The following is a 26782-nucleotide window of genomic DNA, read 5'->3' on the forward strand; positions in this document are numbered from 1 at the left end:
GTATAGCAGTCTTCTTGTGTTTGGAAGACATTGGTTCCTTGGTGTTATACATCCCTGTTGGCTCATAAATCATTCCAAGGCCCCAGATTATACCCAGTCTTTTTATCTCTTCTCAATTCATGTTCAAGTTGCACATACCCCAGTTATCTAAGACATTTTTTGATTATTTTATTTCTTAACCCAATCAATCAAGACATCCTGTAGATTCTGCAATCAAATATCCCAGATGTACCCACTGTCCCTCATCACTACAATTCTAGTTCAAGCTCCAGTTGTCTCTTATTTAGAGAGAGCTTGAAATGCATTCTCCCCATGGAAATCAAGTCAACATTTGAATCAGATCATGTTTCTTTCTTACCTAAATCCTGAGAGTATTGGGGTGGGGTTTGAAGGTTAGTTCTGTCTAGTGTCAAAATCCAAATTCATCTTTTCCAATCACTTGTTGGTGTGATGTGCATTAACTTAACCTGGTTAAAGACAGACCACTGGGAAAGCATGACTTCTGAAAGTGCTCATTGGATTGGGTCTGGACAACATTAAATATGAATTATTAGCCCGATTAAAGAAGATCCACCAGGGCACATGGGCATCATCTAACCTTCTAATGGCCTGGATTCAATGAGAAAAGTATGAGGAATTGTGAATCCACTCTTCATGAACTGGGCACTGGGCTTCTTTGTCCTGTAGACTCTGGGGCTTGTGTTTGAGTAGCAATCCCACACTTCGAGTTCTTAGGCCTTCAGAGACAACTGAGAATTAGAACATTTTTTGCCCTGTTTCACGGGCCTTTATATCTGGATAGATATTAGACTAGTGATATTGCTAGCTATCCAGCCCAAAGAAATCATGAGATTTCCCAGATTCCATAACCTTATAGCAAATTCCTATAGTAAATCTTTTCTTCTCTCTCTTCTTCCATTGGCTTCTCCTTTGCCTTCTTTCTATCTTTCTGTCTTACTGGTTCCTCGCTTTACTTCTTTGGAATATAGTTGGCAACTGGCCATTTTTCTTCATTTGGCCTTGAGAATGCCTTCTTATAGGTTTCTGAGTTACGTGGGCCATTTGCTTAATGATTTATCAATTGTCATCAATTGTCTGCAAATCAGCACCAATGACATAGTTTTGCTGAAGATTTCCTCTTGTGACTGTATTGATTAGAATTAGTGGTGGCTGTGGGTAATGGAGAACAAAATGTCACTGCTTTCTGTTTCTCACATATGGAAATACAGAGGTAAGCCATTCCAGGGACCTGTGCTCCTGATTCTGGCTCTTCCTCCATAGGAAATGTGCTACATGGTGGCCTATTCAAAGTGCATTCTGCATACCAATGTGGCTCTTAGAATTCCCTACTAAAGTTGATCTTTCACTAGGGAAGGAGAGAAATAATCTTTTTGCTGACATAGTAGCTGTTTTTGCTTCCCCTTGCTTTCCCCCCATTAAGTTCCAGTTTACTTGCTAGAAAGAGTCTGGGTATGAAAAGAATAAAGGCCACGATGTGAGCATTGTCTATCTTTTACAGATGGACCAACCTAAGTTCAGAATGTTTTACTGCATCTCAAATTATGTAAAATGTACACAGTCAATACTTCCCATGGCCCACAAGGACTCATCAAAACTCATTTATTTAATTTGAACGGTAACTTTTCTTTCTGACCATCACATGGGGCACATTTTTTTTCCATAATCAAGGTTTTGGTGGAAAAGACAAATTCAGTGTGATTAGAGATGACGGGAGGATGTCACAGGGCTTTGAAGAGTCAAACACAAAATTCAAATACTCTTGTACATACAGGGAGTTGAAAGGTTGGGGGGATTTATAGTTTAGAAAGTTGATATGCATCTCCATGGTTGAGTTTATAGTATAAGAAGTAGACTTTTCCTGAAATACCCTGTGGCTCTTAATTTGGTATCATCTTCTTGGATTGTGAAATATGTTTGTTCCAGTATTTGTGCTTGCCTGCATCTCTGAATTTGGTGTCACACTGACATTGTCTTCATCCTCCTATGGAGTGTCAGTATAGTTCTTCTCAAGAAGTCTCCTGAGTAGACTTTCTTACAGGTAGATCTCACCTCTTCCTGAGTGAGCTTGGTTGCATTTTTGAGCCTGTTGTTTGGGGTTTGTTGAAATTCTGTCCTTAAAGGTGCCAGGCTGAGGCTGGCAGGGGACACCAGGAGAAAAATATAGAGTCCCAACCAGCAGGTTGGATTTCAAAACACAAAAATAATATTTGAGGAATAACCTCCCTGTTTATGCTCACAAAGGCTGTCTCTGCGAGAACACAGCAGTTCCCCTTACACTGTTGGCCCTCTGCAAATCAGCACCAATGACAACATTATAATTATGCCTCAAAAACAAAGGCAGCCAGAAGTTGCATCTTAAGTATTTGTTATTTGGTTGTTTTAGGAGCATGTGTGTATGCTCAGCAGAAATAGCTTAAACACAGGCTCCTTAAAAATCTAGAACTTGGGGTTTAGTTTTCTGTTACATTCATCTTAGACAATAACATTTTCCTAGAGGAAAAACATTCAAGTATTTTAGGGGGTACAGGGCAGAAACCACTACTTCTCTGGTTTCTGTTCACAATACAGTTAAGCAAATTTAGGGAGGTTTACTGAAAGCCTTTGGAAGGAATGTCAATGAAGTAAGATGGGAACACAGAATCTAATCTTACACTAGTTACTGTGCATATCTCAATTTCTCATGTATTTGGCATTTATCAACTATATTTAAAAGGGGGTCTCTTAGTAAAGGCATGATAATGATTACCATTTATTCAAGGATGATACCGGGAACTTTGTAGTCATGATAGACAGTTTCTACAATGAGATTTGAGATTGTGGGATGAGGTCATATAATACTCCGTGTCTGAGGATGTACATTAAATGGCAGCTAGGTGGTACAAGTGAGATTCATACCTACATGCTCTGGAGGCCTTGCACTCACAAACCCCCACCCTCCAAAACAAATTGTCCTGTTATCTTTATCGTGATTGCAAACAAAAGAAGGCCCCTTCTGAATTCCAGCAATACTATTTTAAATCTCCTACTTTAAGCCAGTGCTTAAATCTAGGTAGGACTCATATACACTTATTCATATATACTTAATTTTGGATGCTTCTTCTTACTCCTCCCTCCCCATCTCCTTGCCCTGTGTCCATGTTTGTATCCTTCCAGCCCTAGTACAACCATTTCCACTTCTATGCCACATGCCCCCATTAAAGCCTTCCTCTCTTCATGGAACTTTGTCTAGGTTTTGGCCTCTACCCGCAAGTAGCTCTGCCTTTCCTTTCCTTTCCACCAGTTTGCTTTCTTCTTGTTATAGTTGAGCTCTTTCTATCTCTTTCTATCAACCTTTTCTTTCTAATTCAACAATCAAGGAGCTTCACGAGCTTACCGGTTATGTCATATTCATTTAGAGAGAGATACAAGAGAAGCAGAGTTCCATCTCAAATGACCTGTATCCATCAACTGGGGCTAATGAGGGAGGCAGTTACGAATATAAATTTGGCTGTGTACACAGTGTACATGGGAAGGAAAGAACATATTTAAGAAAAGCTGTGTTTGTGTGTGTGTGTGTGTGTGTGTGTGTGTTTACATGCTTGTCAGTACATGGCAACTGTGCTTTCATGCAAACTGCAGGTGTCTCCCTGCTGTGGGGTCCTGGTGGATGTAGAGTTGACAACACATCACTTTGATATCTCTCAATAGCTTCTCATAGAGATGGAAGTGGAAAGGTTTTGGCAATGGATAGCAGAATCCAAAGAAGAAGAGTTGTCTATAATCTCTTCTTAACATCGATTTCAAACATACACCAACTATTGATACGTCCACTTGATTATCCTTCATTTTTTTATGTTCCTATTCATTCAGTCATTAATCTTTCTATGCATTCAAAACCAATTATCCTTCAACTGACACTCTGAGCATAGGACATCAGGTCATAAGCACAGAAGCCTTTCCCTTAAGTACAGAATAAAATGTAAGTTCCCCATCTGCTCCCCTCTTCTGACGTCATCTTTTGCTTTTACTTGCATGTACTTGAGGTTACTGAACAACTCTCAAAGTCCTTTCACTTTCTTTACTTGATGAATAACTATCTCTTATTTGCAATGTCCATCATCCTCTCCCAAACTTATCCTCTGTAATTCCCTCATTGACCCCAGACCCAAACTAAGAGAATTCTCTCCAATGTTCACAGAGTACTCAGTGAGCCCATTTCAGGATGGCTATTAAGCTGTCACCTGTGTGATAATGAGAAAAAGGTGTCTTTTTCTGGAACCATTTTGTAAAATGTTGAAAATTTGGTGGAAATATGTAAACCCTGCTGCTTTTGATGATGGCATGTCCTATTAGATTCAGTACTATTGAATAGAGAAAAAGCTAACTCACTAACTCAGTATCCAGCAACTGTCTCCCCTCTTACTCCGTCTAGTTACATGACTATTATTGTATTTTAAGTTAAAATTATGTCCCACCAATGTTATATAAATTCACCCAAGTAAAATTCTTGGTATTTTTTTGGTTGTCAAAAGATGTATGTTGATACAATGCAAAAATGTTTAAAAACAATATATTATTGTTATAGGTTTCTCTTTAATATGTATATCTCTAGATCAAGAATATTAGAAACTTTTGGCTTTATGTATCTCATATTACCTTCCTTCACCTCTGCCTTGATTTTCATTTGCTTCTCCCAGTTTCACCTTTTAAGTATTTATTTATTTTTACATGTATGTATGTGTACATTTGCAAGTTTGTGTGTACCAATGTTCAGAAGCCCCTGGAGGGTCAGAGACCATTGGACCCATTTGGAATTGGAGTTACAGGTGATTGGGAGACACTTGATGTGATTATTTTGCAAGAACAGTAGTGTTCCTAGGCTCTGGAGTTATTTCTCCAGACCACTTTTCTCAGGTTCTATTATAAGAGAGGTCCATTGTCATTTCAGATAATTGTAAATTTGAGTTAGCAAAAATTGTTTGTGATTCTACTACTCAGAACTATAATCTTTATTTTCCTAGGTATTTTTTCTATGCAAGAACTCTTCAATGTAGACTATTTTTTAAAAACAATTTATCATTATCCTCTCATAGAGAATAGACTAATGTGCACATCTATAAACCACAAAGAAATAGCCAAGACTCAGGGGCACCATCTTTAAAATAAATCTAAAACAGGATGCAAGCTACTTTAGAAGATGCCCAAATTTCTACCCTTGGAGAGAGGATGGGATAGGGGTTTTCTGGAGGGGGAACCAGGAAAGGAGATAACATTTGAAATGTAAATAAGAAAATATCCAACAAAAAATTTCATAAAAAAAAGAAGAGGAGGAAAATGAAGTGGAAGAAGAGGAAGAAGAAGAAGAAGAAGAAGAAGAAGAAGAAGAAGAAGAAGAAGAAGAAGAAGAAGAAGAAGAAGAAGCCAAATATGGTGAGTGGTGCATGTTTGTAATTCTAACACATGGAAGACCAAGGCAGGAGGATTATAAATTCTAAGCAGGAGGATTATGAATTCCAGGCCAGCTTGGATTGTAGCCTGAATAGACAAAATAAAAAATGAACTCAAACAAACCATGCCCCCCAAATTAAAATAAAACAAATAAAAACCTGTTATTTTTAGACTGTTAGGATTATCTGTGCAGTAGACTACAAATCTAATGTCTGAAACTCTTCTCTAATTGGAGAGGTCTGAAGGAATCTGAGGAGAATGCATGTTTTCAGAAGTGTCAGCTGTGTTGAGAGCCAGAGACATGTATGTACTCTGCAGCCTTGTTTCAATCAGCATAAAGCATAAAGGCAGCTCTCTGAGATTAGTCTTTTAGGCTTACTTACATTTTTCAGGTTGACAGATGACTTTTCCTATCACAATGTGCTATAGTCCAGCAATGCCTAATGTAGTCATTGTGTAATTAGCATTAAATTAGTTATAGGATAAAATGAAACAAATTCAGCCTTTGAAAATGAGGACTTTCAGAAAAGGCCAAACTTGAGTGAAAGAAAGCCAGAGAACATTTCATCTCAAAAGGCAATTTGCTTTGCAAAAGGAAGTCAAGAAAATTACAGCCCATCATACCTAATTAGCACACACATTTGCGTTTAAATGTATGCTCTTCCTCTAAGGAACCTTCTCCAAGTTCCTTCCCCCTTCACCTCTCAGCAGCCAGAATTCACTGTTGATGCTGATGGTGAAACAGGCATCAGAGCCCCATGATATTGGCCATTTCCTGACAGGGTTGTAAGAGGTACTGACAGATTGAGCATTGCAGAAAGTCCTGTACAAGTAGAATTAACAGCCACCTGATTATGAAAGATTATATGGAAATTCCCAGGAAAACTCAATGCACTAAATGAATTTCTCCCTTACATTTCAAGGATTTATTAAAGACTTTACCTAGATGTTTGTGCAATCTCTGTGTAATGGAGCTGAATTCTACCCTCTCTCTCCAATAGTAGGCTAGCTTTAGTGAGTCTTTGGTTAAAAAATGGCTAGAAAGGGATGAATAATAATTTCATAGCATGGAAACACAACTAACAATCACTTTACTCCAATGGTTAACAGAGCGATGACATCATCCTTGATGTCACGTGGCTATCAGGTGGTCCTTCCTGTGGATTGGGTATGTACTCTTACCACTGAAGACCAGTTCCCCAGTGTGGTAATAGGAAAGGAGTCAGAAAATTTCAGATTGAAAACCAATCTATAGGGTACCTTTGGGTTCTCTCAATATTGCAAAGGTTATGAAAAGAAATGAATGATAAGTAATTCCACACCAGAGGAGTTGGAAGAGACTTAGCCTTTAAATGAGATGCAGTTGCCTGGATGAAACAGTGGAACAGAACAAGAACAAGGGTAGATAAGCTCATGAGTTCAGGGAAGTTCGGAGTTCACTTAACAACAATGTACGAGTATTCTTTCTTTTCCTCCTCTTCCACCTTCTCTCTCTGGTGCTGAGGATCAAACACAGCCTCTCATGTGCACACTAGGCCAATGGTTCACGTTGGGCTATCGGCTCTGCTTTTTTCATTTTGGCAAACATAACATGCCATTGGATATGCTTCACAAGGAGGACATGGGGACTTTCTATACTGTCTCTGAAACTTTTCTGTCATCCTAAATCATTCAAAAATTTACAATTCAGGATTTTTGTTTACTGTACAAGTAGCTCTCAATCCATCTCTTTCATCTGTAGCCCAGGTTGGCTTTGAGCTTCAAACATGGCCAAGGGTGACCTTGAACTTCTGACTTCCTGCCTTTACCCCCAGAGTGCTGTGATTATAGGCATACACTGCTACAATAGTGTTTGTTTTTTCTTTTTTTCTTTTTCTTTCTTTCTTTTTTTTTTTTTCGGAGCTGGGGACCGAACCCAGGGCCTTGTGCATGCTAGGCAAGTGCTCTACCACTGAGCTAAATCCCCAACCCCACTGCTACAATAGTGTAAGTGGTGCTGTGACTAAAACCCTTAAAAACCCTTGTCTGTGCCAGCAAGCACTCCGCCAACTGAAACACAACCCTAGCTTACTCCTATTTTCTTCATGGATTTACCTATGTCTCTAATCTTAACCTTTTATATGGTTTTATAGAAATTCATGTGTTCGTCACTGAGTGTCTATGTTTCTAATGTTATAGCTCAGATACAAAACTTCAGAATGTTATTTCCTAGGAGGAAACGGTTTTGGTGGTAATTCATCATTAAATTCTTGACAATTGACCATAGTGACTGAAATGAGGGTCAAAATGTTTAACCTAATTATGGAAACGCTAACTCACAAACATACATAATGGCAAGTCAGCATTATTATAATTATAGATGGCCACAAAACTGATGGATGTTAAAACAGTAGACTTGATTTTGAGGAGGAATGAATAAAAAGGGGCTTTAGAAGTACTTTTACTAAATATTCCTTAAAGTGAGGCAGTGTCTTTGTGGTACCTCTGGCAGACTGAAAGCTGTCTGCTCTTGCTTATGCAGCTGACTGTCTTTGCCTGGTGGGAGAGAGGAACTGTGGTTTTCAATCCCAGCTGACCTGCGCTTGTTTTACACACTTGACTTCCTTAAAAATTTAAGACAAGGAATATGCAGCTTTGGTTGTCTATGCCTGGGTTACTTTACTTGTTGCAATACAGTGGTTCTCAACCTCCCTAAGGCTGCAAGCCTTTAATACAGTTCCTCATGCTGTGGTGACTCCCAAGCACAAAATTAATTTTCATTGCCACTTCATAACTTTAATTTTCATAAGGTTGTGAATTGTAATGTAAGTATCTGCTTTTTTTTTCCCTGATGGTTTTAGGCCCTAAATGGGCATGCTTTAGCCCCTCTCATACACTGAATTCAGTTTAGACATGAGTATGGTAATTTGTCAGAAATTTGGGTCTTGTTTTGAATCTATGTTGAGAATCCTCTCACTCATTGTGTCCTTGAGGTCACCTTCTACTTGGGATCAATGTATTAAAGAACACCCAGTAGTTTCAAGTAAATAATTGATTGAATGTGTCAATAAAAAGACAGGTAAATGGGCATTTTATCATAAAGCCATGACTCCAAAATGGATGTAGTGACTTTCTCATCCCTCCCTTCTTCTGGATAGGAAAAAGAATGCTGCTGGATTCCTAGGTGCTCCCATCTCAGCTGTGCTTTCAGATTCCTTGAAAGAATAGACAGAAACAGTTTCTGTTCATGTCTGGTTTAGTCATTCAACACAAAAGAGAAATGAACACAAAACCAGGTAGGAGAAGTGAAACAAATTTGTTTTCCATAAGTGACTATTGAGCTTGGGGCCTATGGAGTGTTTTCTTGGTTCTTGGAGGTTAGCTATAACTACTAGATGGAAAGTTTCCTTGTGCCTTCTCTGCCTTTTGTGACCTGATAGACCTGCACACATGTTTCTCAACTGTGAAAAATGTGACTTTATTCACTGACTGCCATATATGCAGACCACTCTCCCCAGTGTCTTGTGACTCGACAACCTTTGACCTTGAAGCCTAATGGAAGTATAGAGCTGTCTCCACCTTTTGATGCTCTTCTATTATAATTCTTATTGATTTTAACCACATATTTTATTAGTCTTATACCCCATAGGATTGACACTGATTTTGGGGAGTCGTTTGGTTTTCTTGGCTGTGCTCTAAAAGAAAGCAAAACACCATACTACTCGGGAAAACGTAAGTGGGATATGTATTTGGCATTATCATATAAAAAGCATTTATTCTTGTCTGAGTCCTCATGAAGTACTTCCTGGATGCATGAAGCCTTGTGTGAGATTGTCCACCACCATGAGTGTCTAAGCAGTGTTCCTGGCACAGTTCTTATATGCAATTTGTGGTTTCTTGTAGCCCTAGGGTAGGATTTTTACATGTTCAAAGAGATATCTAGCATATTTATAAGTCAATGTTAAAATCTGTGTGAACTTTTCAGTAAGGGACGAGACTTCTCTGGAATATATATATATTTTAACCATACTTTCCTTTACATACACCAGACATCTTATTTGGCAAAGGAATCCACAGGACACATCATAATGTATAAATAGATACAATATATGTTAACTACTTCTTTAGCCTTGGGATGATCTGGAAAAGAAGTTTTGGGGCATTTGCAAAGAAATATATTGCTTAATTTATTTCCCAAACTGTTTTCTATTAAGCTGCTTCATTGTAGTTATGTTTATCATGACAAATCCTATAATAAACTCTCATGTGTGTATCTGGTCACGTAACTGTCCTGGATGTACTAGTTAAGGAAGGATTTGCTTTGAAGATGAACATTGTTTGGATGGAAATCACAGTTTAGGTCCTTCAGAGGCACTTTGAATGAGCCAGTTATTTCCAGAAGCTAATGATGTGGTTTAGAAACATTTCCAAGATGAAACTTGTCAAATGAGGAGGTTAAGCTATCCATGCAGGCTGTGTAATCTCTTTCCTAAAGAAACTTCAAGAAGGTAAGTATTGAGAAACACTTTTCCTCTTGAGATACTCTCCAGAAATCTGGCTCTCAGAGAGGATTTCTTAATGTCTGGTTTTTCTATAATTAATCTTGGCTATCATGACTGGGTTGATAAAAGAGCTAATTTATTAAAAAATATGTGGTTTTTGTTTTCAACCTTGGCTATTTTTGGTGTCATTGATAACTCCTTATTACTGTTGGAGACAGTATATATATATATACACACACACACACACACACACACATATATATATATATATATATATATATATATATATATATATAATTGTTGTTGAGTAATCTCCTTTCCTGAAAACTGTGGTCAATACTAGAGTTAATCTTTGATGAATGAGGTGCTTCTTCTATTAAAAAATAAGTTGGGAAATTATCTTTCATGGTAGGATGGGAAGCCCAGTGTTTGCTGATCTTGTCTTTCTTTCCCATTTTTTTTCATGTGGAAAGGTTTAATGCGAGAAGAAGAGTGGAAAAGGAGAGGAATAAAGGCTAGCCATGGGCACATGGAGGGAAAGGGGAGGGGAATGAGGAGAGAAGGGACAAAAGAGAAAAAGGGAAGAGCAAAGAAGAACAAAGAGCAAGAGCTGATCTTGTCCTTCTTGACCTAGAGTTTTGTGGTATAGATATATAAGACAATCCCGGATGAAAAAGGATCACTGGAATCCTTTAGAGAGTGAGACTTGTCAAGGATGAGTGGGAAATCCTAAGAGGAAACTTGGTTATGGCAGAGCCAAGCTCACAGGCTATAAAAACTATTTGTATCTCAACAGAGCATTGGGCTGCCCAATTGGGCTGCCTTCCATGATGGTTGTGTATGAACATGTGACAATATCAGTTAAAGAAATGAGTTTAAAAATGTTGACCACTTCTAGGACCAATGCACAAACTCTCTTGAGAAAGAGCCTCACATTTTTTTCTCTTTAATTGATGCAGCTGAATATATTGTTGACCTCTTATCACACAAGGGTAAAGAAGAGCATTGGAATCCAGGTTTCTGAATTACCCATTGTGAAAGGTATCCCAGTTAGCCATCAATCTGCTAAAAAATAATTTCTTTTGGACTTTCAGTGAATTAAAAAAAAACCTCTTTTTGCAATTAGGCCACTTACACATTTGCGGGTTATTTATTATAGTGGTCACATTATTTTAACTAGCCCATAAAACAAATAGACTTGCTCCTCTGCTTGCTAAGTAGTTTCCTATAATGTCAAAAGTGTGAAATCTGGAGCTAGTTGTAGCACTGGTATACTGGCTCTGTAGGCTACTAAGTGATTTGGAAGGTGATGGTTTTTGAATAGGGAGTCAGTTTCTGAACACTAGCTGCCCCTGCTGTGGTATATCCCATCTCTTCTCCCAACACAATCTCAGTGTTCTGCCATTATCAATGGAGACAGAAAGGACAAGTCATGATTCACCCATATTTTTTTATCTTCTCTCCCTTGCTGAAATATTTCATTTGCTAGACTCAAAGAAGCAATCCATACTTAATACAAGGAAACTTAAAACATTTTATCAGATTTTGTTACAGAGAATTTCATACACTTACAGCACACGTTTTAAACAAGCCCACCCCTATACCCTTTCCTCCAACATTTTCCTATATCTCTACCCCCAATTTCTCCTCCCTACTTCATGTTCTGTGTTTTTTAATCCACTGAGTCCACCTAGTGCTGCCAATACGTTCATGGGTGTGGGGTCATCTGCTGGAGCAGGAGCAAGTTCTAATGGGTGTGGTTCCCTTTCCTTCGCAAACAGCAGCATTTATTGTTCTGTCTTTTTCTTTTTAAATCTTATCTCGCTTACTGGAGTCAGATGAAATCTCAAGGTGGTTTAAATTTGCATTTTCTTGATGTCTCAGGATATTTCTTAGTTATTTGAATTTCCTCCACCTCCACCCATTTTCTTCTTTATTTTTTTCAATATTTTTCTTCTTTAAAAACAAACCGGATTTACTTTTTCTTTTATGTGTGTGGATGTTTTGCCTACATGCATGCCTTCTATACCAGAAGAAGGCCAGAGGAAGGGATTATGTCCTCTGGAACTATTGTGAGTCATCACCTAGATGGTACGAATTGAACCCAAGTTCTCTGAAAGAGCAACCTGTGCTATTAACTACTGAGAGATTTCTCTAGCTCCTGTATCTGTTTCCTTATGTATTTTGAGAAGTTTATGCTTAGTTCTATACCCAAATTTTTAATTAGGTTGATTATTTTCTTGATGCTTTGCTTTGAGTGGCTTTGTATAGTCTAGACATGAGCCCTCTCTCAGATATTTAGCACTTAAATATTTTCTTATTTTGTAGGCTGCCTCTTCACTTGAATTATGTCCTCTGCTATAGAGAAGCTTTTTAGTTTCATGTGGCACCATTTGTCCATTCTTACTCATAATGTTGTACTAAGAGGATCCTTCTCAGAAAGTCTTGTTCCAAGTCTATATATCCAAGCATCTTCCCTATTTCTTCTCCTACTGTATTCAGGGTATCAAGTCATGTTCAATTCATGGTCCACTTAGAGTTAAACTTTTTGAAGGGTGAGAAATGAGGATCAATTTCATTCTTCTTCCTGTAACTATTGAGTTTGACTTTTGTTAAAGCCTTTATTGAAGATGATGCCATTTCTCCAATATGTATTGTTGGCCTACACACACACACATACACACAAACACACACACACACAAATCAGTTGGCTATCGGAGGTTGTCTTATATGGAGGTCCATAATTCTACTTTATTGATCTATGTGTCTGTCTTTATGCCAGTACCATGTTGTTTTTATTACTACAGCTTTGTAGTATAACTTGAAATCTGGGATGGTGATACTTCTAGCAGTGCTTATTGCCTGGGGTTTGTTTTGGCTACCGTGGGTCTTTTGTGTAAACCAGAACCCATTCTTTGCCTTTGTATCATTAGCTTCCTTAGCTACATTGCGAGGGACACCATATTACCCAGGTTTTTTGTCAAAGCATTATCATAGTGTTTTTCAACTGGAGTTACCTTGCACCTTGCAGTACTTACAAATGCTTTTTTGTTGTTGCTGTTGTTGTTTTGTTGTTTTTCTTTCTCTTAGAACAATCAGGAAACAAACAAAAAAAACATTTTGGCTTAACTTTCAAGATTCCTTTGATCTTCTCCTACCTTTATGGACCAAGTTTCTCATCTCTCTCTCTCTTTTTTTTTAATTAACTTGAGTATTTCTTATTTACATTTCGAGTGTTATTCCCTTTCCCGGTTTCCAGCCAACATCCCCCTAACCCCTCCCCCTCCCCTTCTCTATGGGTGTTCCCCTCCCCATCCTCCCCCCATTGCCGCCCTCCCCCCAACAATCATGTTCACTGGGGGTTCAGTCTTAGCAGGACCCAGGGCTTCCCCTTTCACTGGTGATCTTACTAGGATATTCAATGCTACCTATGAGGTCAGAGTCCAGGGTCAGTCCATTACAAATGCTTTGTTTGCTGCCACAGGTGGGGCTGGAAATGGGAGATGGTGTTACCTACTTGAGTAGAAGCCAGAGACATTGCTAAATATCTTCTCTCCCACTCCACTTCAACATATTCTCATTTGCTTCAAATATAAACTTTAGGTTAAGAAACCCTGCATTAGTGTAAGTTAATTTGTTGAAATTGTATTTTAGAGGATAATCAGCAGAGTAGACATTTTTAAGACAATGTATGCAAGTTAAGGAGAAAGAGATAAATAAAGAATTATGAAGGTTGAAGGTGAATGCTAGTATATTTTAATGGACCTGAGGCTGCAGGCCAACAAACATGGCCTGAAGGAAAAAAAATTACTCCTTCCCCGGAATATGGCAATTGCTCAGCTGTGTTTTTGAAATGTTTTAATACTGTCTTAAATTAATTAAGGCCATTGGAGATTGTGGTGGGGAGAGGTCAGGGTATTATATTGAGGTTAGGAATGGTCTCTTTCTTATGAGGACTCTCTAAAAGTTGGGGTGGGGGTTGCTTTAACGGTCTGCCTGAGCAGGTACCTGTCCTCTGAGGTTCTTGGCACACTTCCAGCAGATGGACACATTATCATGTTCTCTCTGACTTCTCATTTTCAGAGTGTAGCACTAAAAAGTGACTGCTGGTCCCAATATCAAAGCAACAGAAAGTATGTCTCTTAGCAAGAAGACCTATTATCACACTCTGACATCATAGAATGGTCCTGGCTTGTCAACGGGTCCTGGAACTAGAAGGGTCCTGTGCTCTTCTCTTTAATTATAGCATAAGCAATGAAGGAGGACAACATGTGTGGTCCAGAAAAGATGCATGATTAATCTGAAGTTGTAATGGAAAAATCAGGGTTAGGATTAGGTTTACCTTCTCCAAGTGTGATGTCTTTCTTTCTTCCTTCCTTCCTTCCTTCCTTCCTTCCTTCCTTCCTTCCTTCCTTCCTTTCTTTCTATCTTTCTTTCTTTCTTTCTTTTCTTTTTTCTTTTTTTACATTTTTTCTTTTATTGGATATTTTTATTTACATTTCAAATGTTATCCCCTTTTCCAGTTTTCCCTCCAGAAACTTGATATCTCCCAATGCTTCTATGAGGCTACTACCTCGTTACCCACCAACTCCCTTCCAACTCCCACACTGACATTCCCCTACAATGGGGCACCAAGCCTTGACAGGACCAAGGGCCTCTCCTCCCATCAATGCCTGACAAGGCCATTCTCTGCTACATATGCGGCTGGTAGCACTTTAATAAAGAAATCAATAGTTTAGAGAAAAGCTCAGTAAAATCTTTGTCGGATTATCAGTTTAAATACCAATCTAGCTGGCTTTGTCCTGTTCTCTCCCCATCTCCCCCAGCCTTTCTGTTTGCTTCTCCTCCCCCCCCCCCCTCTCTCTGCCTGAACTGGTTGCGTGTTACATTTGGGGATACCTTTTAGAAGTCAAACTTGCAATGCTCTTTTGTTGATCAGCTGCTGAGATAGGTTCACTCTCGTGCTGTATGAAATCATAACTTCTTTTTTAATGTGAATTAATTTTTTTCCTTCACAATTTGTTGGATCTAGTATTTGGAAAATACTTCCCAGGGTTACTTGGTGTGTTTTGGAGGTTGCTGTCAAAAGTTGCCATCTAAAGCCACCATGGATCTGGGCATATGAGGCTGTTTACTCAACTCAGCTAACAGTTGATATCAGTTGATGGTCGCTGCTCCTAGATCAGTGTTCCTCCCCCCAACCCCCGTCCCTCACTGGCTGTCCACTGACATCAGCTTGGGTTCTTTATAGTATGTTTACTTTAGAATATTCTATATTCTTTCATGGAAATTCTGGATTATAAATGTTAGTGTCCCACTGTCATGATACTTATTGCTTAACCTTCAAATTATATTGCTTTTTATGATCTAGCTTCAAAAAAGCATCCAGTTCTACTTCTGTGTCATTCTACGTGGTAATAAGAAAGTTCCCAAGATTGTCAAAATGAAGGGTAGAAGACATAGCTTTTGCTTGTTGATGATAAGTCTGCCAAGGTATTTGAGGACATGTTAAGATTCTCACAGTTGGTACCTTACTTTCTAAATGCTTTCACAAGAGAGACATTAATTTGGCTATTGTCAAATGTCTGGTTTTCTTTTTCAGACTTTCCAGATTTCAAAAAAGTCAATTCACAAAATATGTAGAAAGTTGCTCTTTATTTATGAGCACATTATTTAGTTTCTGCTTCCCTCAATTTTATCATCATTACAAGTGGAATAGATACAGGCAAATGAAATATGGTAATTTTGTTCTGAGGGATAAAACGTAAATGATACCTGAAATAACAGATGCACAAATGACACTGTCATAGAGTAGAACATATGACATGCCAGTTCATGTCTAGGTCTCTCTCTCTCTCTCTCTCTCTCTCTCTCTCTCTCTCTCTCTCCCCCTCCCTCCCTCTCTCTCATATGTCTGTCTCTGCACATGCGAGTATGGTGTAGGCCCATGTGTGTGTTAAGCTTGTGCCTCTGTGTACATTTGCAGAGGTCAGAGGAGAATCTGTAGAGTTCCTTTGTATCAGCCTCCACTTTTAAGACATGACCTCTCACTGAACCTGCAGCTAAACTGGTGGCTACCAAGTTTTAGCAATCCTATTATCCCTGTTTCCCATAGAGCTGCGATTACAGGCAAGTACGAAGTCATACATGGCCTTTTACATTGGTGCTGGGATCCGAACTCATGTCCTCTTGCTTTTACAAGAGTATTTACCATCCAACGAATTAATCTACAGAAAATACTTATTTTGTTACCCTAAATTGTTTATAATAACTCTGAAAATAGCTCTTGATACTGGGGTTTAAAGATGGTCATTCCCTATAAGTTTATAGAGTGCTCATGTTGGTCTAATATCCATGAAAGAGCAGGCATCACTCAATGCATACCACTAAGAAGCTGGATGCATGCTTGCATCGGTTATTTTCTTGTTGCTGCGATAAAATGCCTGAGAAAGGCTTCTTAAAGAAGGAAGAGTGTCAAAGAAACCTTCTTTGTCTCTCATTCTCAATTGTGACCCCCCCCACACCCAAGTAAACCATCTAGACAGGAAGTCATTGAAGAGAATGCTTAAATATTGTGATAGGGATCCTGAAGTGTAGCTCTTCACAGGGGATGGCTTCTAGCAGGGCTAGAGGTGGGGAAGGACTCATTTTTTTAAAGGTCTGGCTACTGGGAGTTCAAACATGATCCAGTGAGCATATGGTCAACATAAATTGGACTTGATATATATATTTCCTTTTTTTAAACTTCTTTTCTTTGGGGGAGGTCACAAAGGGGGAGGGAGTAAGCCTGAAAATGCCAGGAAATGAATGGGATAAGGGTGTATTATATGAAGCTCCCAATTAATCAATAAAAATATGTTGAAAAAAGAAAGAAGAATGTATTTTGACTCATAGTTTAAAGATACATGGTCCATCATGGTGAAAACATCAGGAAGGAGGGAGTGCAAAACACCTGATCACATTGTATCTGTAGTCAGGACACAGAGGGAGAGTGTCAGAGGAAGTGGGAGAGGGGTATCTTCCAGACCCTCTCCCATGGGATGATGTTGCCCGTATTCAAACTGGATCTTTCCTCCTTAGTTAAACCTCTCTGGAAACAGCCTCATAGATATACTTAGAGTTGTGTCTCCTAGAGACTCTAAGGCCAGTCAAGTTGACCTCAAATAATCATCTTTGGATCTTGATCAAGCTTGGCAATTGACTTTATATCATAGCTACCAGGACTGTACTTTCCTGAGTCATAACTCTGCTTTAGGTCATCTGGGCTGCTTCCACTACAGTCTGTGTTAATGCCCATGGTTCATGGTGCCACTGGGGATCATGTTGCTGTCTGTGATCAGGATGTGTGTACTGAAGGAGACCATGTTGACGTCTGTGGTCAGTGCTGCCACCGGAGGCTATGTTGACTGATGTTATTGATCCATGCTGCATCCAGAAGCCATATTGAGGTTCATGGTCCATGCTTCCACCAGGGCCCAGATAAGTTCTGTGTTCCATGCTGCTGCTGGAAGCTCTGTGGCTTTCCATGGTTCATGCTTCTGCTAGAAACCATGTAGAAGTACATAACCTGTGGACTTGACAGATGTTACTGGTAAGAAAACTTCTTTTGCTGTGATATCGATGACTGCAGACTCATAATTGAGAAGGAGAGATATTGAAGGCTTCTGTAATACCTCTTAGCCCTTACAAAAGAAACAATCCAGACAGGAAGCTGGGAGGAAGAGGAAGCTGGTGTAATTGTGTGCGCATATGGAGGAAAAAGAAGATGAGGAGGAGGAGGTAGAGAAGAAGGAGGAAGAGGAGGAAGAGGAAGAAGAGGAGGAAGAGACAGGAGGAAGAGGAAGGAGAAATGAGGAGGAAGAGGAAGAAGAGAAGGAGAAGGTAGAGGAGGAAGATGAAGAAGAAGAGGAGTAGGAGTAGGAGTAGGAGGAGGAAAAGGAGAAGAAGAAGAAGAAGAAGAAGAAGAAGAAGAAGAAGAAGAAGAAGAAGAAGAAGAAGAAGAAGAAGAAGAAGAAGAAGAAGAAGAAGAAATTCTTGGGGAAAAGTACCTGGTTATAAAATGCAGAAAGGGGGCATCTTCTCAGTGCCTTTGGGATGAAGGTTCCTGAGATGTGATTGATTCAATGGCTTTTCAGGAGTATGATTGAATCTCCTGTCTTAGATGCTTTTAGCATGTGTTTTATAGGTAGTGGAGCCAGGGAACATCAAAGCAATAAATGTCAGCTTCTGGTTGAAGAAAGGTGATGCTGACTCCGTTCCTCAGTGTTGGTGTTCAGGTCTGGGCTACAAGCACCAGCAGCCATTATTTACTTGCCATGTTTAGAATCCATCTAAAAGAGCTGGAAATTGTTTGGCACAAATTTTCAGTCATCTTGAATTCTAACCTACACACTTCATGCTGTAATTTGTCAACTGTGTCTTGGAGAGGCATCACAGCCTGCCTAGAATAGAGACAGAGCTGGCATTCCAGTGAATGCCATTTAAAAGAAATCAGAGAACCCTTCAGGGATGTGATGCTGTTGAATACTGCCATAATTAGCATTAGGGCTGGTAGACTTCACTATCCATGGAGTGGCAACAAGTGTGCTGGGTGTTGTTGACAAAGCTTGGAATTCCTGATTGTTTTTGCCAGAGGAGACAACCTCACTCTCTCCAGATGCACATTTATTTCCTCTCTGCTCTCCTTATGAACATTTTTCTAACTTGGAAACATCATGAACCAGATGGAAAACTGACTCAGGAGCTTGTATCCCTAATGACCTTCCAACCTATTTTTAGATTATTCACCTTTTCTCTACCACGTCTGCCCACCCACGTGTGCATTTATTCGTGATCTATTGAGTTTATTGTAACCAGATTTTTTTCATCTGACATGCTGTATCTAACTCATAACATAGATGAGTTAGGAAAAATTGTTAAGAAAATATTGTGAATGTGGAATTAATTGAGTTTTACAGAGGTAACAGAAACTGGGCTAAAGTGAACCTCCATTGTAAGTACAACTTTGGGCTGGGGGTATATGTAACTCAGTGGTAGAAAACTCTTCTAGAACTCTTCTAGAACTCTTCAAGCTATATACTTTGTATAGTTCTGTAACAATGCTCATGTGGAAACACATATTCAGGAAGATTTCAGGAATGAGGAAAACAGGGCAGCAAGGCCATGGGAGATTTCACATTGTGTCTAAGTTGTCATGCACAATCTTATCATGTCCATTACATTCCAACTCGCTTTAACCCATCCTGTTCCTCTTCAGACCACCCCATCCATTTTTATATCTTCTCATGTCATTCAGTCTTATATCTCTTATATAATCCCTTTCCATAGCTGCCCAACACTCCTCCGAGCAAGATTCCATTGTAGCTCATATGGATGGCAAAAGGAATGATTCAGAAGTCCTAGTCTAGAGGAGTTAACCCCCAAAATGAAGTATGGATGATTGAAAGTGGCTAAAAACATCTTTTTGCTTGAAGAGTCACCTAGGACCATCCATTTGAATATAGGACGGCAGCAGAGCCCAATTTAATTGATAGGATGTAGTAAGTCTGACACATTGGTTGCTGAGACAATGCCAAAAGAAGCATTGAGACTTCAAGCTAATTCTCCTAGAAGGCTGTCTCTGGGGGAAACTAGATGCCATGTCAGACATTCAAGATACTTAAGATTCTGCTGCTAACTAGTAAGAGCACCAGTGGAAGGGGAAGCCCTTGGTCCTGCCAAGACTAAACCTCCAGTGAATGTGATTGTTGGGGGGAGGGCGGTAATGGGAGGAGGATGGGGAGGGGAACACTGTTAGAGAAAGGGAAGGGAAGGGGCTAGGGGGATGTTTTCCCCAGAAACCAGGAAAGGGAATAACAATCGAAATGTAAATAAGAAATACCCAAGTTAATAAAGATGAAAAAAAAAAGATTCTGCTGCTAAAAAGAACACACACACACACACACACATACATATATATATAGTCTATGGTCCCAGGTAAGCCCAGATCTCCAGATTACCTTGCCACAGTTTGAGACATTTGGTCAGCATATCTGCCGACCTCTTTCTGACCCCAATTACCACCAAAGAAAGCAGAAGAAACTCCCAACAAAGTCCTGCCCCAGTTTTTCAGATCAAAAGATCTGATAAAGAACTGACCACTATCTGAAGCCATTAGAGTAGTTTTAGAGTAGTTTATTATGCCAGCATACATAATCAGAGAGGAAGGAAAAGGATAACTTTTTAACTAAGCGTTCTAAGGAAGGATAGGTATAAAATGTTGTTGAGAAAACAAATAAATGCACAGAAAATTAAATTTGTTTCCTCTGAGGCCAAACGTTACCCCACTTAAGTGGGTAGCAACTGTACCATAGTTCTTGTGAACCAAGTATCTGTTGAATCCCTTGACTAGATTCAGTAGTCAGTGTGTTCATACTTTTGACAATCATAGAGAGTGAGTGCTGGGAAGGTTAAGATAGCTGAGGAAATTATACAGAAGGGGGACCTGGAACCGGAAACTGAAATATGATTGGAAGAGGAAGGATAAATGATGCTGATCAGTGGAGTCAGATTGAACAAATCCCTTAAGGCACAGGTACCCATGGTGCTCTTGGGCACACTCACTGGCTCTGTGTAATTGACATGTTCTTACCCAGGGTCCTTGCAAGGACTGGAAATGTCTCTTCATGACAGTGATACGAAGGATCTTATTTCCACTACTATGACTCTGAGGCAGAAAAAGGAACATAAGAGGGAGATATAAAGAATTAGAAGGCAAAGAGGCAACACATTTAAAACAGTCTATGAGAAAATTGCAATTCAAAACTGCAGTCTCTGAGAGACACTGTTTGTTCTTCCAACTGTTTGTATCTCCTTGAATGCTTGGCAGATCCATTTTTTATTGGAACGACAGGGGATTACTCAGTGATTCATTTAGAAGGAATCATTAAAGGAAAATCACGGCACATCACATCCTGTCTTCTTTAATTGCTCATTTATTATTACTGTGGGTGAGATAACGGCCTTGTGCTATTCTTCTAAATAGTGTAAAATATTTATTGGTAAATATAGCAATGCATAAATTAATGCCAGTTGCGAGTTTGTGGGGCATTTCCCTCTCCACTGATAGCCATAATTTTTACTTAAAGCAAAACAACACTGATGTATTCTGGTTGAGTATTGAGTGAGAGAGTTGTGAGCTAAATGTCTGTAGGAGGAAATTGTCTTCTTTGTTTCTTTGTCAAGCAGGAGTCTCTGGGTGGACCTATAGCATGTCTATGAAATCAATTTCTTTTCTATTAAGAACACAGTGCTTGGGAAGGAGGCATATAGAGGTGTAAAATTTTTTCTTTAGGGGTCACAGCTGAATTCAGCAGCAGACTCTCCAACTTTAAGAGACTTTTATAAGCGAGGGTATTTGTTATATTTCTTATCTCAAAGTCCACAGGTAAGTGGTTCTGTAGAGTTGATTTGCTGGCTTAACAATGTCACCTAGGATTCAAGATAATGTCTTCATACAACAACATCCAAAAATAGGAAGTTTATTTTTTTTTCTGCAGAAAATCATTTTTAGAATCTTCCAGCAGACTTCCATTCAGATTTTCTTTTCCCAGACCCAGGATTGTTTTCTACTTCTAAACTAATCATGCTAACTTCAAAAATGCTTGGAAGGGTGGCCAAAGTTCCATCTCTGTGCTGGAAAAGAGGGGCCGGTACCTTCCATTAGTATTAGGTTGCTCCTTTGAAACAATTAAAAAATAGTTATTTACTTACGTAAATAACTTATGTGTTTGGTGTTTTGTCTGCACAGACATAGTGCATGACATTTCTTGCAGTGTCCATGGAGACCAGAAAAGAGTATTAAATTCCCCTGGGACTGGAATTATAGATGGTTGTTAACCACTGTGTGGGTGCTGGGAATCAGTCTTGGGTCCTCTGCCAAGAGCATTGGTCCAGTACTTTTAACCACCATGGCATCTCTTAGTCCTACAAATAAGGTTTTTCATTAAGGGATTTATAGAGGGATGGCTCATGTATGTGCAGCCTGTATTGTTGGCCACAGGTCAAAGTAACTTGGGTCTGGCGATTTAATATATAACATATGGCCAGCTATTTCCATGCTGGAAAATGTAATAGGAACATGAAAGACAAGGATGTTCTCAGGGAGTATTTGTGGGCCCTGTAACAAAGCAGGCAATTCTTTAGCTGAAGAAATTAATTTAATAAAACATTAAAAACGATAAAACAGGTTGCCTATTAAACCTCAGGAGGTGGGAATACAGAGGCAAAATAAGACCTAGCATTTGCCCACAAGGAATTTAAAATGCCCTGTACCATCTGCTCTATTCAATTGGTCACACAGAATGCAGATTCACACGCCAATGTCACAGTGCTGCCATGCATCCCTCTGGGAATGAAAGGTTAAGGCATGGCTAGAATATCTGACTGTCACCTCTTCATTTCGCTTCTGTGACTTTTCAGTCATGGGCATGACTGGGTTAAATGTCCCTTCCCTTTATTCTCTCGGCACCAGTGCTTATCTTTGCCATGGGCTTTAGCATTCCCAGGTCTGACTGCCAGCTGCTGTCACAGAGTCTGTGATGGCAAATTGCATTTTGATCAATAAGTATCCTCACTGCCTAGTTGGTGGCTAGAACATAGATGACAGCCAATGGATGTCTGTGGGATGAACACATGAATAATTGAATGGAAGGAAATGAAAGTGGGGACCTTTATTTCCCTCCCGTCAGCTTTCACCTTATTAGTTTTTCACTTTCTTTGTCCTCACCCCTTCATTTTCCTCTTTTATTTTCCTTTTCCTTGCAATCAAGTAGTGAGTCTAGCATTTTAAGTTATACAGCATTTGCACAGTCTCACACAAAGCTTTTCCCTTCTCTTTTCATGGAAAAATTGAGGTTGACCCACAATTGTCAATACTAACCAGAGAAAGAATCCCATGCACATTTATTCTACTGCAAATAGTCTTTTGGTCTAGTTGCAAAGGTATGAAGTTCTTCAAACCCCCAAATGATAGACCTATGTTAGGAAAGACCATTGTTTCTTGTTTCTAGCTTTGAGTACAGGAAAGTACTGACATTGTGGTTATACATAACTGGCGGTTGCTAGAGGATGATATAGACTTGAAATTTGGGGTGCAGTAATTCACTTAATATGATGAGATGTATAGATGTCCTTTTTAGGTCCAAGCACCCAGAAAAAGATATCAGAGTATTCCTCGTGTTTTTTGTGATGGGTGTATATGTTAAGTACTGGGAGGTCCCAGAGGCTTTATCTATCTTGAAAAGAAGTTAGTAAACTCCATTGTGATATTCTGTCCATCTTAATTTGGGGGGGCATTAGTTTTGGTTTGTAAAAATAAAGTATTAAAATATCTACCTAAATGTTTCTTAATGGCCTCTGGAATTTTCTACTAGAGAAAATTATTTCTGTTAGGTATATATTTTGAAATATGACTTTCTGGAAGGTATTGGGTGGTGGTAGTGGGCCTCCTGGAGTTCTTTTGGATTCCATTAAAATTATTTATTTCTCCTTTTTTTCTGGAGCAATCCTCTGATGGGTGCTACTTTTAAAAGATTCTAGTACCTAGTGAAGGTGAGATAAGAAGGAAGACTCCACATTGATGTCAGAGTGAGTGCTTAACTGAGAACAGAGTGATGGAGAGGTAGAAGGCATCCCAGACCCAGTTTGTGGGACGGTTGGAGATATCATGGGGCCCAGCACACACTAGAAGGAAGAGTCAGCACCGACCAGCCTAATGCGCAGGGAACAAGCTGCCAAAGAGAGAGCAGTGTGGTCAAATTTTCAGACCAAGCCATAACATTTCTTGGGCAGGAATCTACAACCGAGTGACTCCCTACCATGAAAATACCTACTTTGGACAGGAGTATGGAATTAGTAATGAAGTTGGAGATATCAGGAGAAGATGATCTTGGAGATTTTGGTTTCCTGGTTTTGTCCGATGTATAATGGAGAGTTCTTGAGGTCACCGAAGTGGAGAAGGAGCACAAGTTTTACTCATGAGAATGTTAAAACTCATTTTTTATTGTATTTTTAAAGTTTACATTTCAAATGCTATCCCCTTTCCTGGTTTCCCCTCTGGAAATCTTCTATCCCATCCCCCCCCTCTCTGCTTCTATGAGGGTGCTCCCCCATTTACTTACCCACTCCCTCCCACCTCCCTGCCCTGGCATTTCCCTACACTGGGGCATCAAGCCTTCACAGGACCAAGGGCCTCTCCTGCCATTGATGCTGAACTAGGCCATCCTCTGCTACGTATACAGCTGGAGCCATGGGTTGCTCCATGTGTGTACTTTTTGGTTGGTGATTTAGTCCCTGGGAGCTTTGGGAGGTCTGGTTGGTTGATATTCTTGCTTTTCCTATGGGGTTTGCAAACCCCTTCAGCTCCTTCAGTTCCTTTTCTAACTCCTTTATTGGGGCACCCTGTTTTCAGTCCCATAATTGGCTGCGTGATGCACTTACCTAAATTAACAAAGATAAAAAGACCATTCCCTAATGTTATGGTACAAACACATAGACCTGACCTCTGGGAACCTAGAGGAGGTTGCATTTCCAGAATTATGATAACAGGTTACCTCAGGGAATTCTGCATGTCCTCCCAACTTCTGGATGAAGACTTCTCTTCTAAGAACAAGGAAGCATGTCAAGACTTAGAAGGATTTTCTAAAATCATTCTCACAATATGGTCTGCTACTACTCTATACTTGTCTTGAGAAAATAAAAGCTCATCTTTGCTTGAGAAGGTAGCATTTGCATCAGAACATTTTGGTGGCTTCTGGGGTGTGTGTGTGTGTGTGTGTGTGTGTGTGTGTGTGTGTGTGTGTGTGTGTGTGAGAGAGAGAGAGAGAGAGAGAGAGAGAGAGAGAGAGAGAGAGAGAACCATTAAAAATAATCCAAGGCTACTTAAATATATGATGTTCTTGTGATGGAGGCCCACAAAACTCCTTTGCTGTTTCTGGATCAATTAATTGAGTTTGTGTGTTCCTTAATAATGTTACTATTAGACTGCTCTCCAAAGAGGGGTCTTGAACATTTTAGAGACACAGCCTTTGAAATTCCTATCTCAGTGAGTTCAAACTCACTGTTACTTAAGGAGAGCTCCTCTGTCCACCCTTTCACCTCATGGACTTGATCTCAGCATAACAAAGCTTAACTCTGCCTGTTGCTCGCATCCCTAACCAGGCTACTTCCCGTCCTCTTGTATTCACTGTGAAGATACCTACCTGTCTGTGTTATCATTGCAGAACTCCTCCGATAAAGCATCCATCCTGGCCATCCTCCAGGTCCTCAGCGATCTGCTCTCTGTTGGTGAGTACACTATATTCACATCAGATCATAGTGTAGGTTGGAGACAGTGCTAGCTATCGCCTGTCCCAGGAAATGATATAGCTTTTTTGTAGCTTAACTTTCCTGCGTGGGAGAGAATAGCCAGCCAATGTTTTTTCCCTTGATATTATTTGATAAGGCATGGTGGTAAGGGAGGTGGATAAGGCGGGGGGCACCCGTATGGGGGAGGGGGAAAGGATGGGGGCTTATGGATAGGAAACTGGGAAAGGGAATAGCATGTGAAATGTAAAAGAAATATGTATAATAAAAATATGTAAATAAAAAAGAAATGTTAGCACAAACAGGCAACATTAAATATATATGGTATGCCAGAGATAAAACCACAAGACTTTCATCACACTGTGGTCTTCAAAAAAAAAAATCAACTTCTATATCCTCCAATGGCAGGGCCAGTTCCATGTACATAAAAACTTTTTCAAAATGAGTTTCCTTTTCGTAAGTCACCACTTGTCTTCTGAGACGAATCTACCTTCGGGAGGTAGTTAGAAATGTTTAGAATGAAGCCTTGGATTTTTTTTTCCGTAAGGATGATTTTTTTGCTTGTTTGTTGAGACAGGGTTTCTCTACGTAGCCCTGCCTGTTCTAGAGCCAGGCTGTGACTGTATTTTCTTTTTTCTTTTTTGATATTTTTTAAAATTGCATCTTTTATTTACATTTTTTAAAATTTTTAAATTTTTTTATTTTTATTAACTTGAGTATTTCTTATTTACATTTCTATTGTTATTCCCCTTCCCGGTTTCTGGGCCAACATCCCCCTAACCCCTCCCCCTCCCCTTCTCTATGGGTGTTCCCCTCCCCATCCTCCCCCCATTGCTGCCCTCCCCCCAACAATCACGTTCACTGGGGGTTCAATCTTAGCAGGACCAAGGGCTTCCCCTTCCACTGGTGCTTATACTAGGCTATTCATTGCTACGTATGCAGTTGGAGCCCAGGGTCAGTCCATGTATAGTCTTTGGGTAGTGGCTTAGTCCCTGGAAGCTCTGATTGGTTGGCATTGTTGTTCATATGGGGTCTCAAGCCCCTTCAAGCTCTTTTAGTCCTTTCTAAGATTCCTTCAACGAAGGTCCTGTTCTCAGTTCAGTGGTTTAATGATGGCATTCACCTATGTATTTTATTTCCATTTTAAATGTTATCCGATTTCCTGGCTTCCCCTCCAGAAATCCGAAATCCCCCCTCCCCTGCTTCTATGAGGGTGCTCCCTCACCCACCCACTCACTCACTCCCACCTCCTGCCCTGACATTCTCCTACACTGGGGCATTGAGCCTTGACAGGACCAACGGCTTCTCCTCCCATTGATGTCCAGCAAGGCCATCCTATGCTACATGTGTGGATGAAGCCATAGGTCCATCTCTGATGGTATACTTAAGTGACCCCAAAACTCCACCAGAGGACTCCTATAGCTGAGAAGCAACTTTAACAAAGTGGCTGGATATAAAATTACACACTTTCTACAGGAGAAAAATGAAAGACTTGAAAAGGATAAACAATT

At 39.7% G+C, this 26782-nt stretch overlaps 1 protein-coding gene across 3 annotated transcripts in view; it reads left to right on the top strand.

Moving 5' to 3' along the window:
- Positions 1-26782, top strand: part of Agbl1 (AGBL carboxypeptidase 1) — a 906807-nt gene that overhangs the window by 34328 nt on the left and 845697 nt on the right. For all 3 annotated transcript variants that reach the window (XM_039101030.2, XM_063280964.1, XM_008759580.4), the window contains exon 2: positions 25190-25253. In XM_039101030.2, the coding sequence (XP_038956958.1) occupies positions 25190-25253 (64 nt within the window). The remainder of the gene's footprint in view (positions 1-25189; positions 25254-26782) is intronic.

The sequence above is a fragment of the Rattus norvegicus genome, chromosome 1, assembly GCF_036323735.1.
Source record: "Rattus norvegicus strain BN/NHsdMcwi chromosome 1, GRCr8, whole genome shotgun sequence".
NCBI classification, from domain to species: Eukaryota; Metazoa; Chordata; class Mammalia; order Rodentia; family Muridae; genus Rattus; species Rattus norvegicus.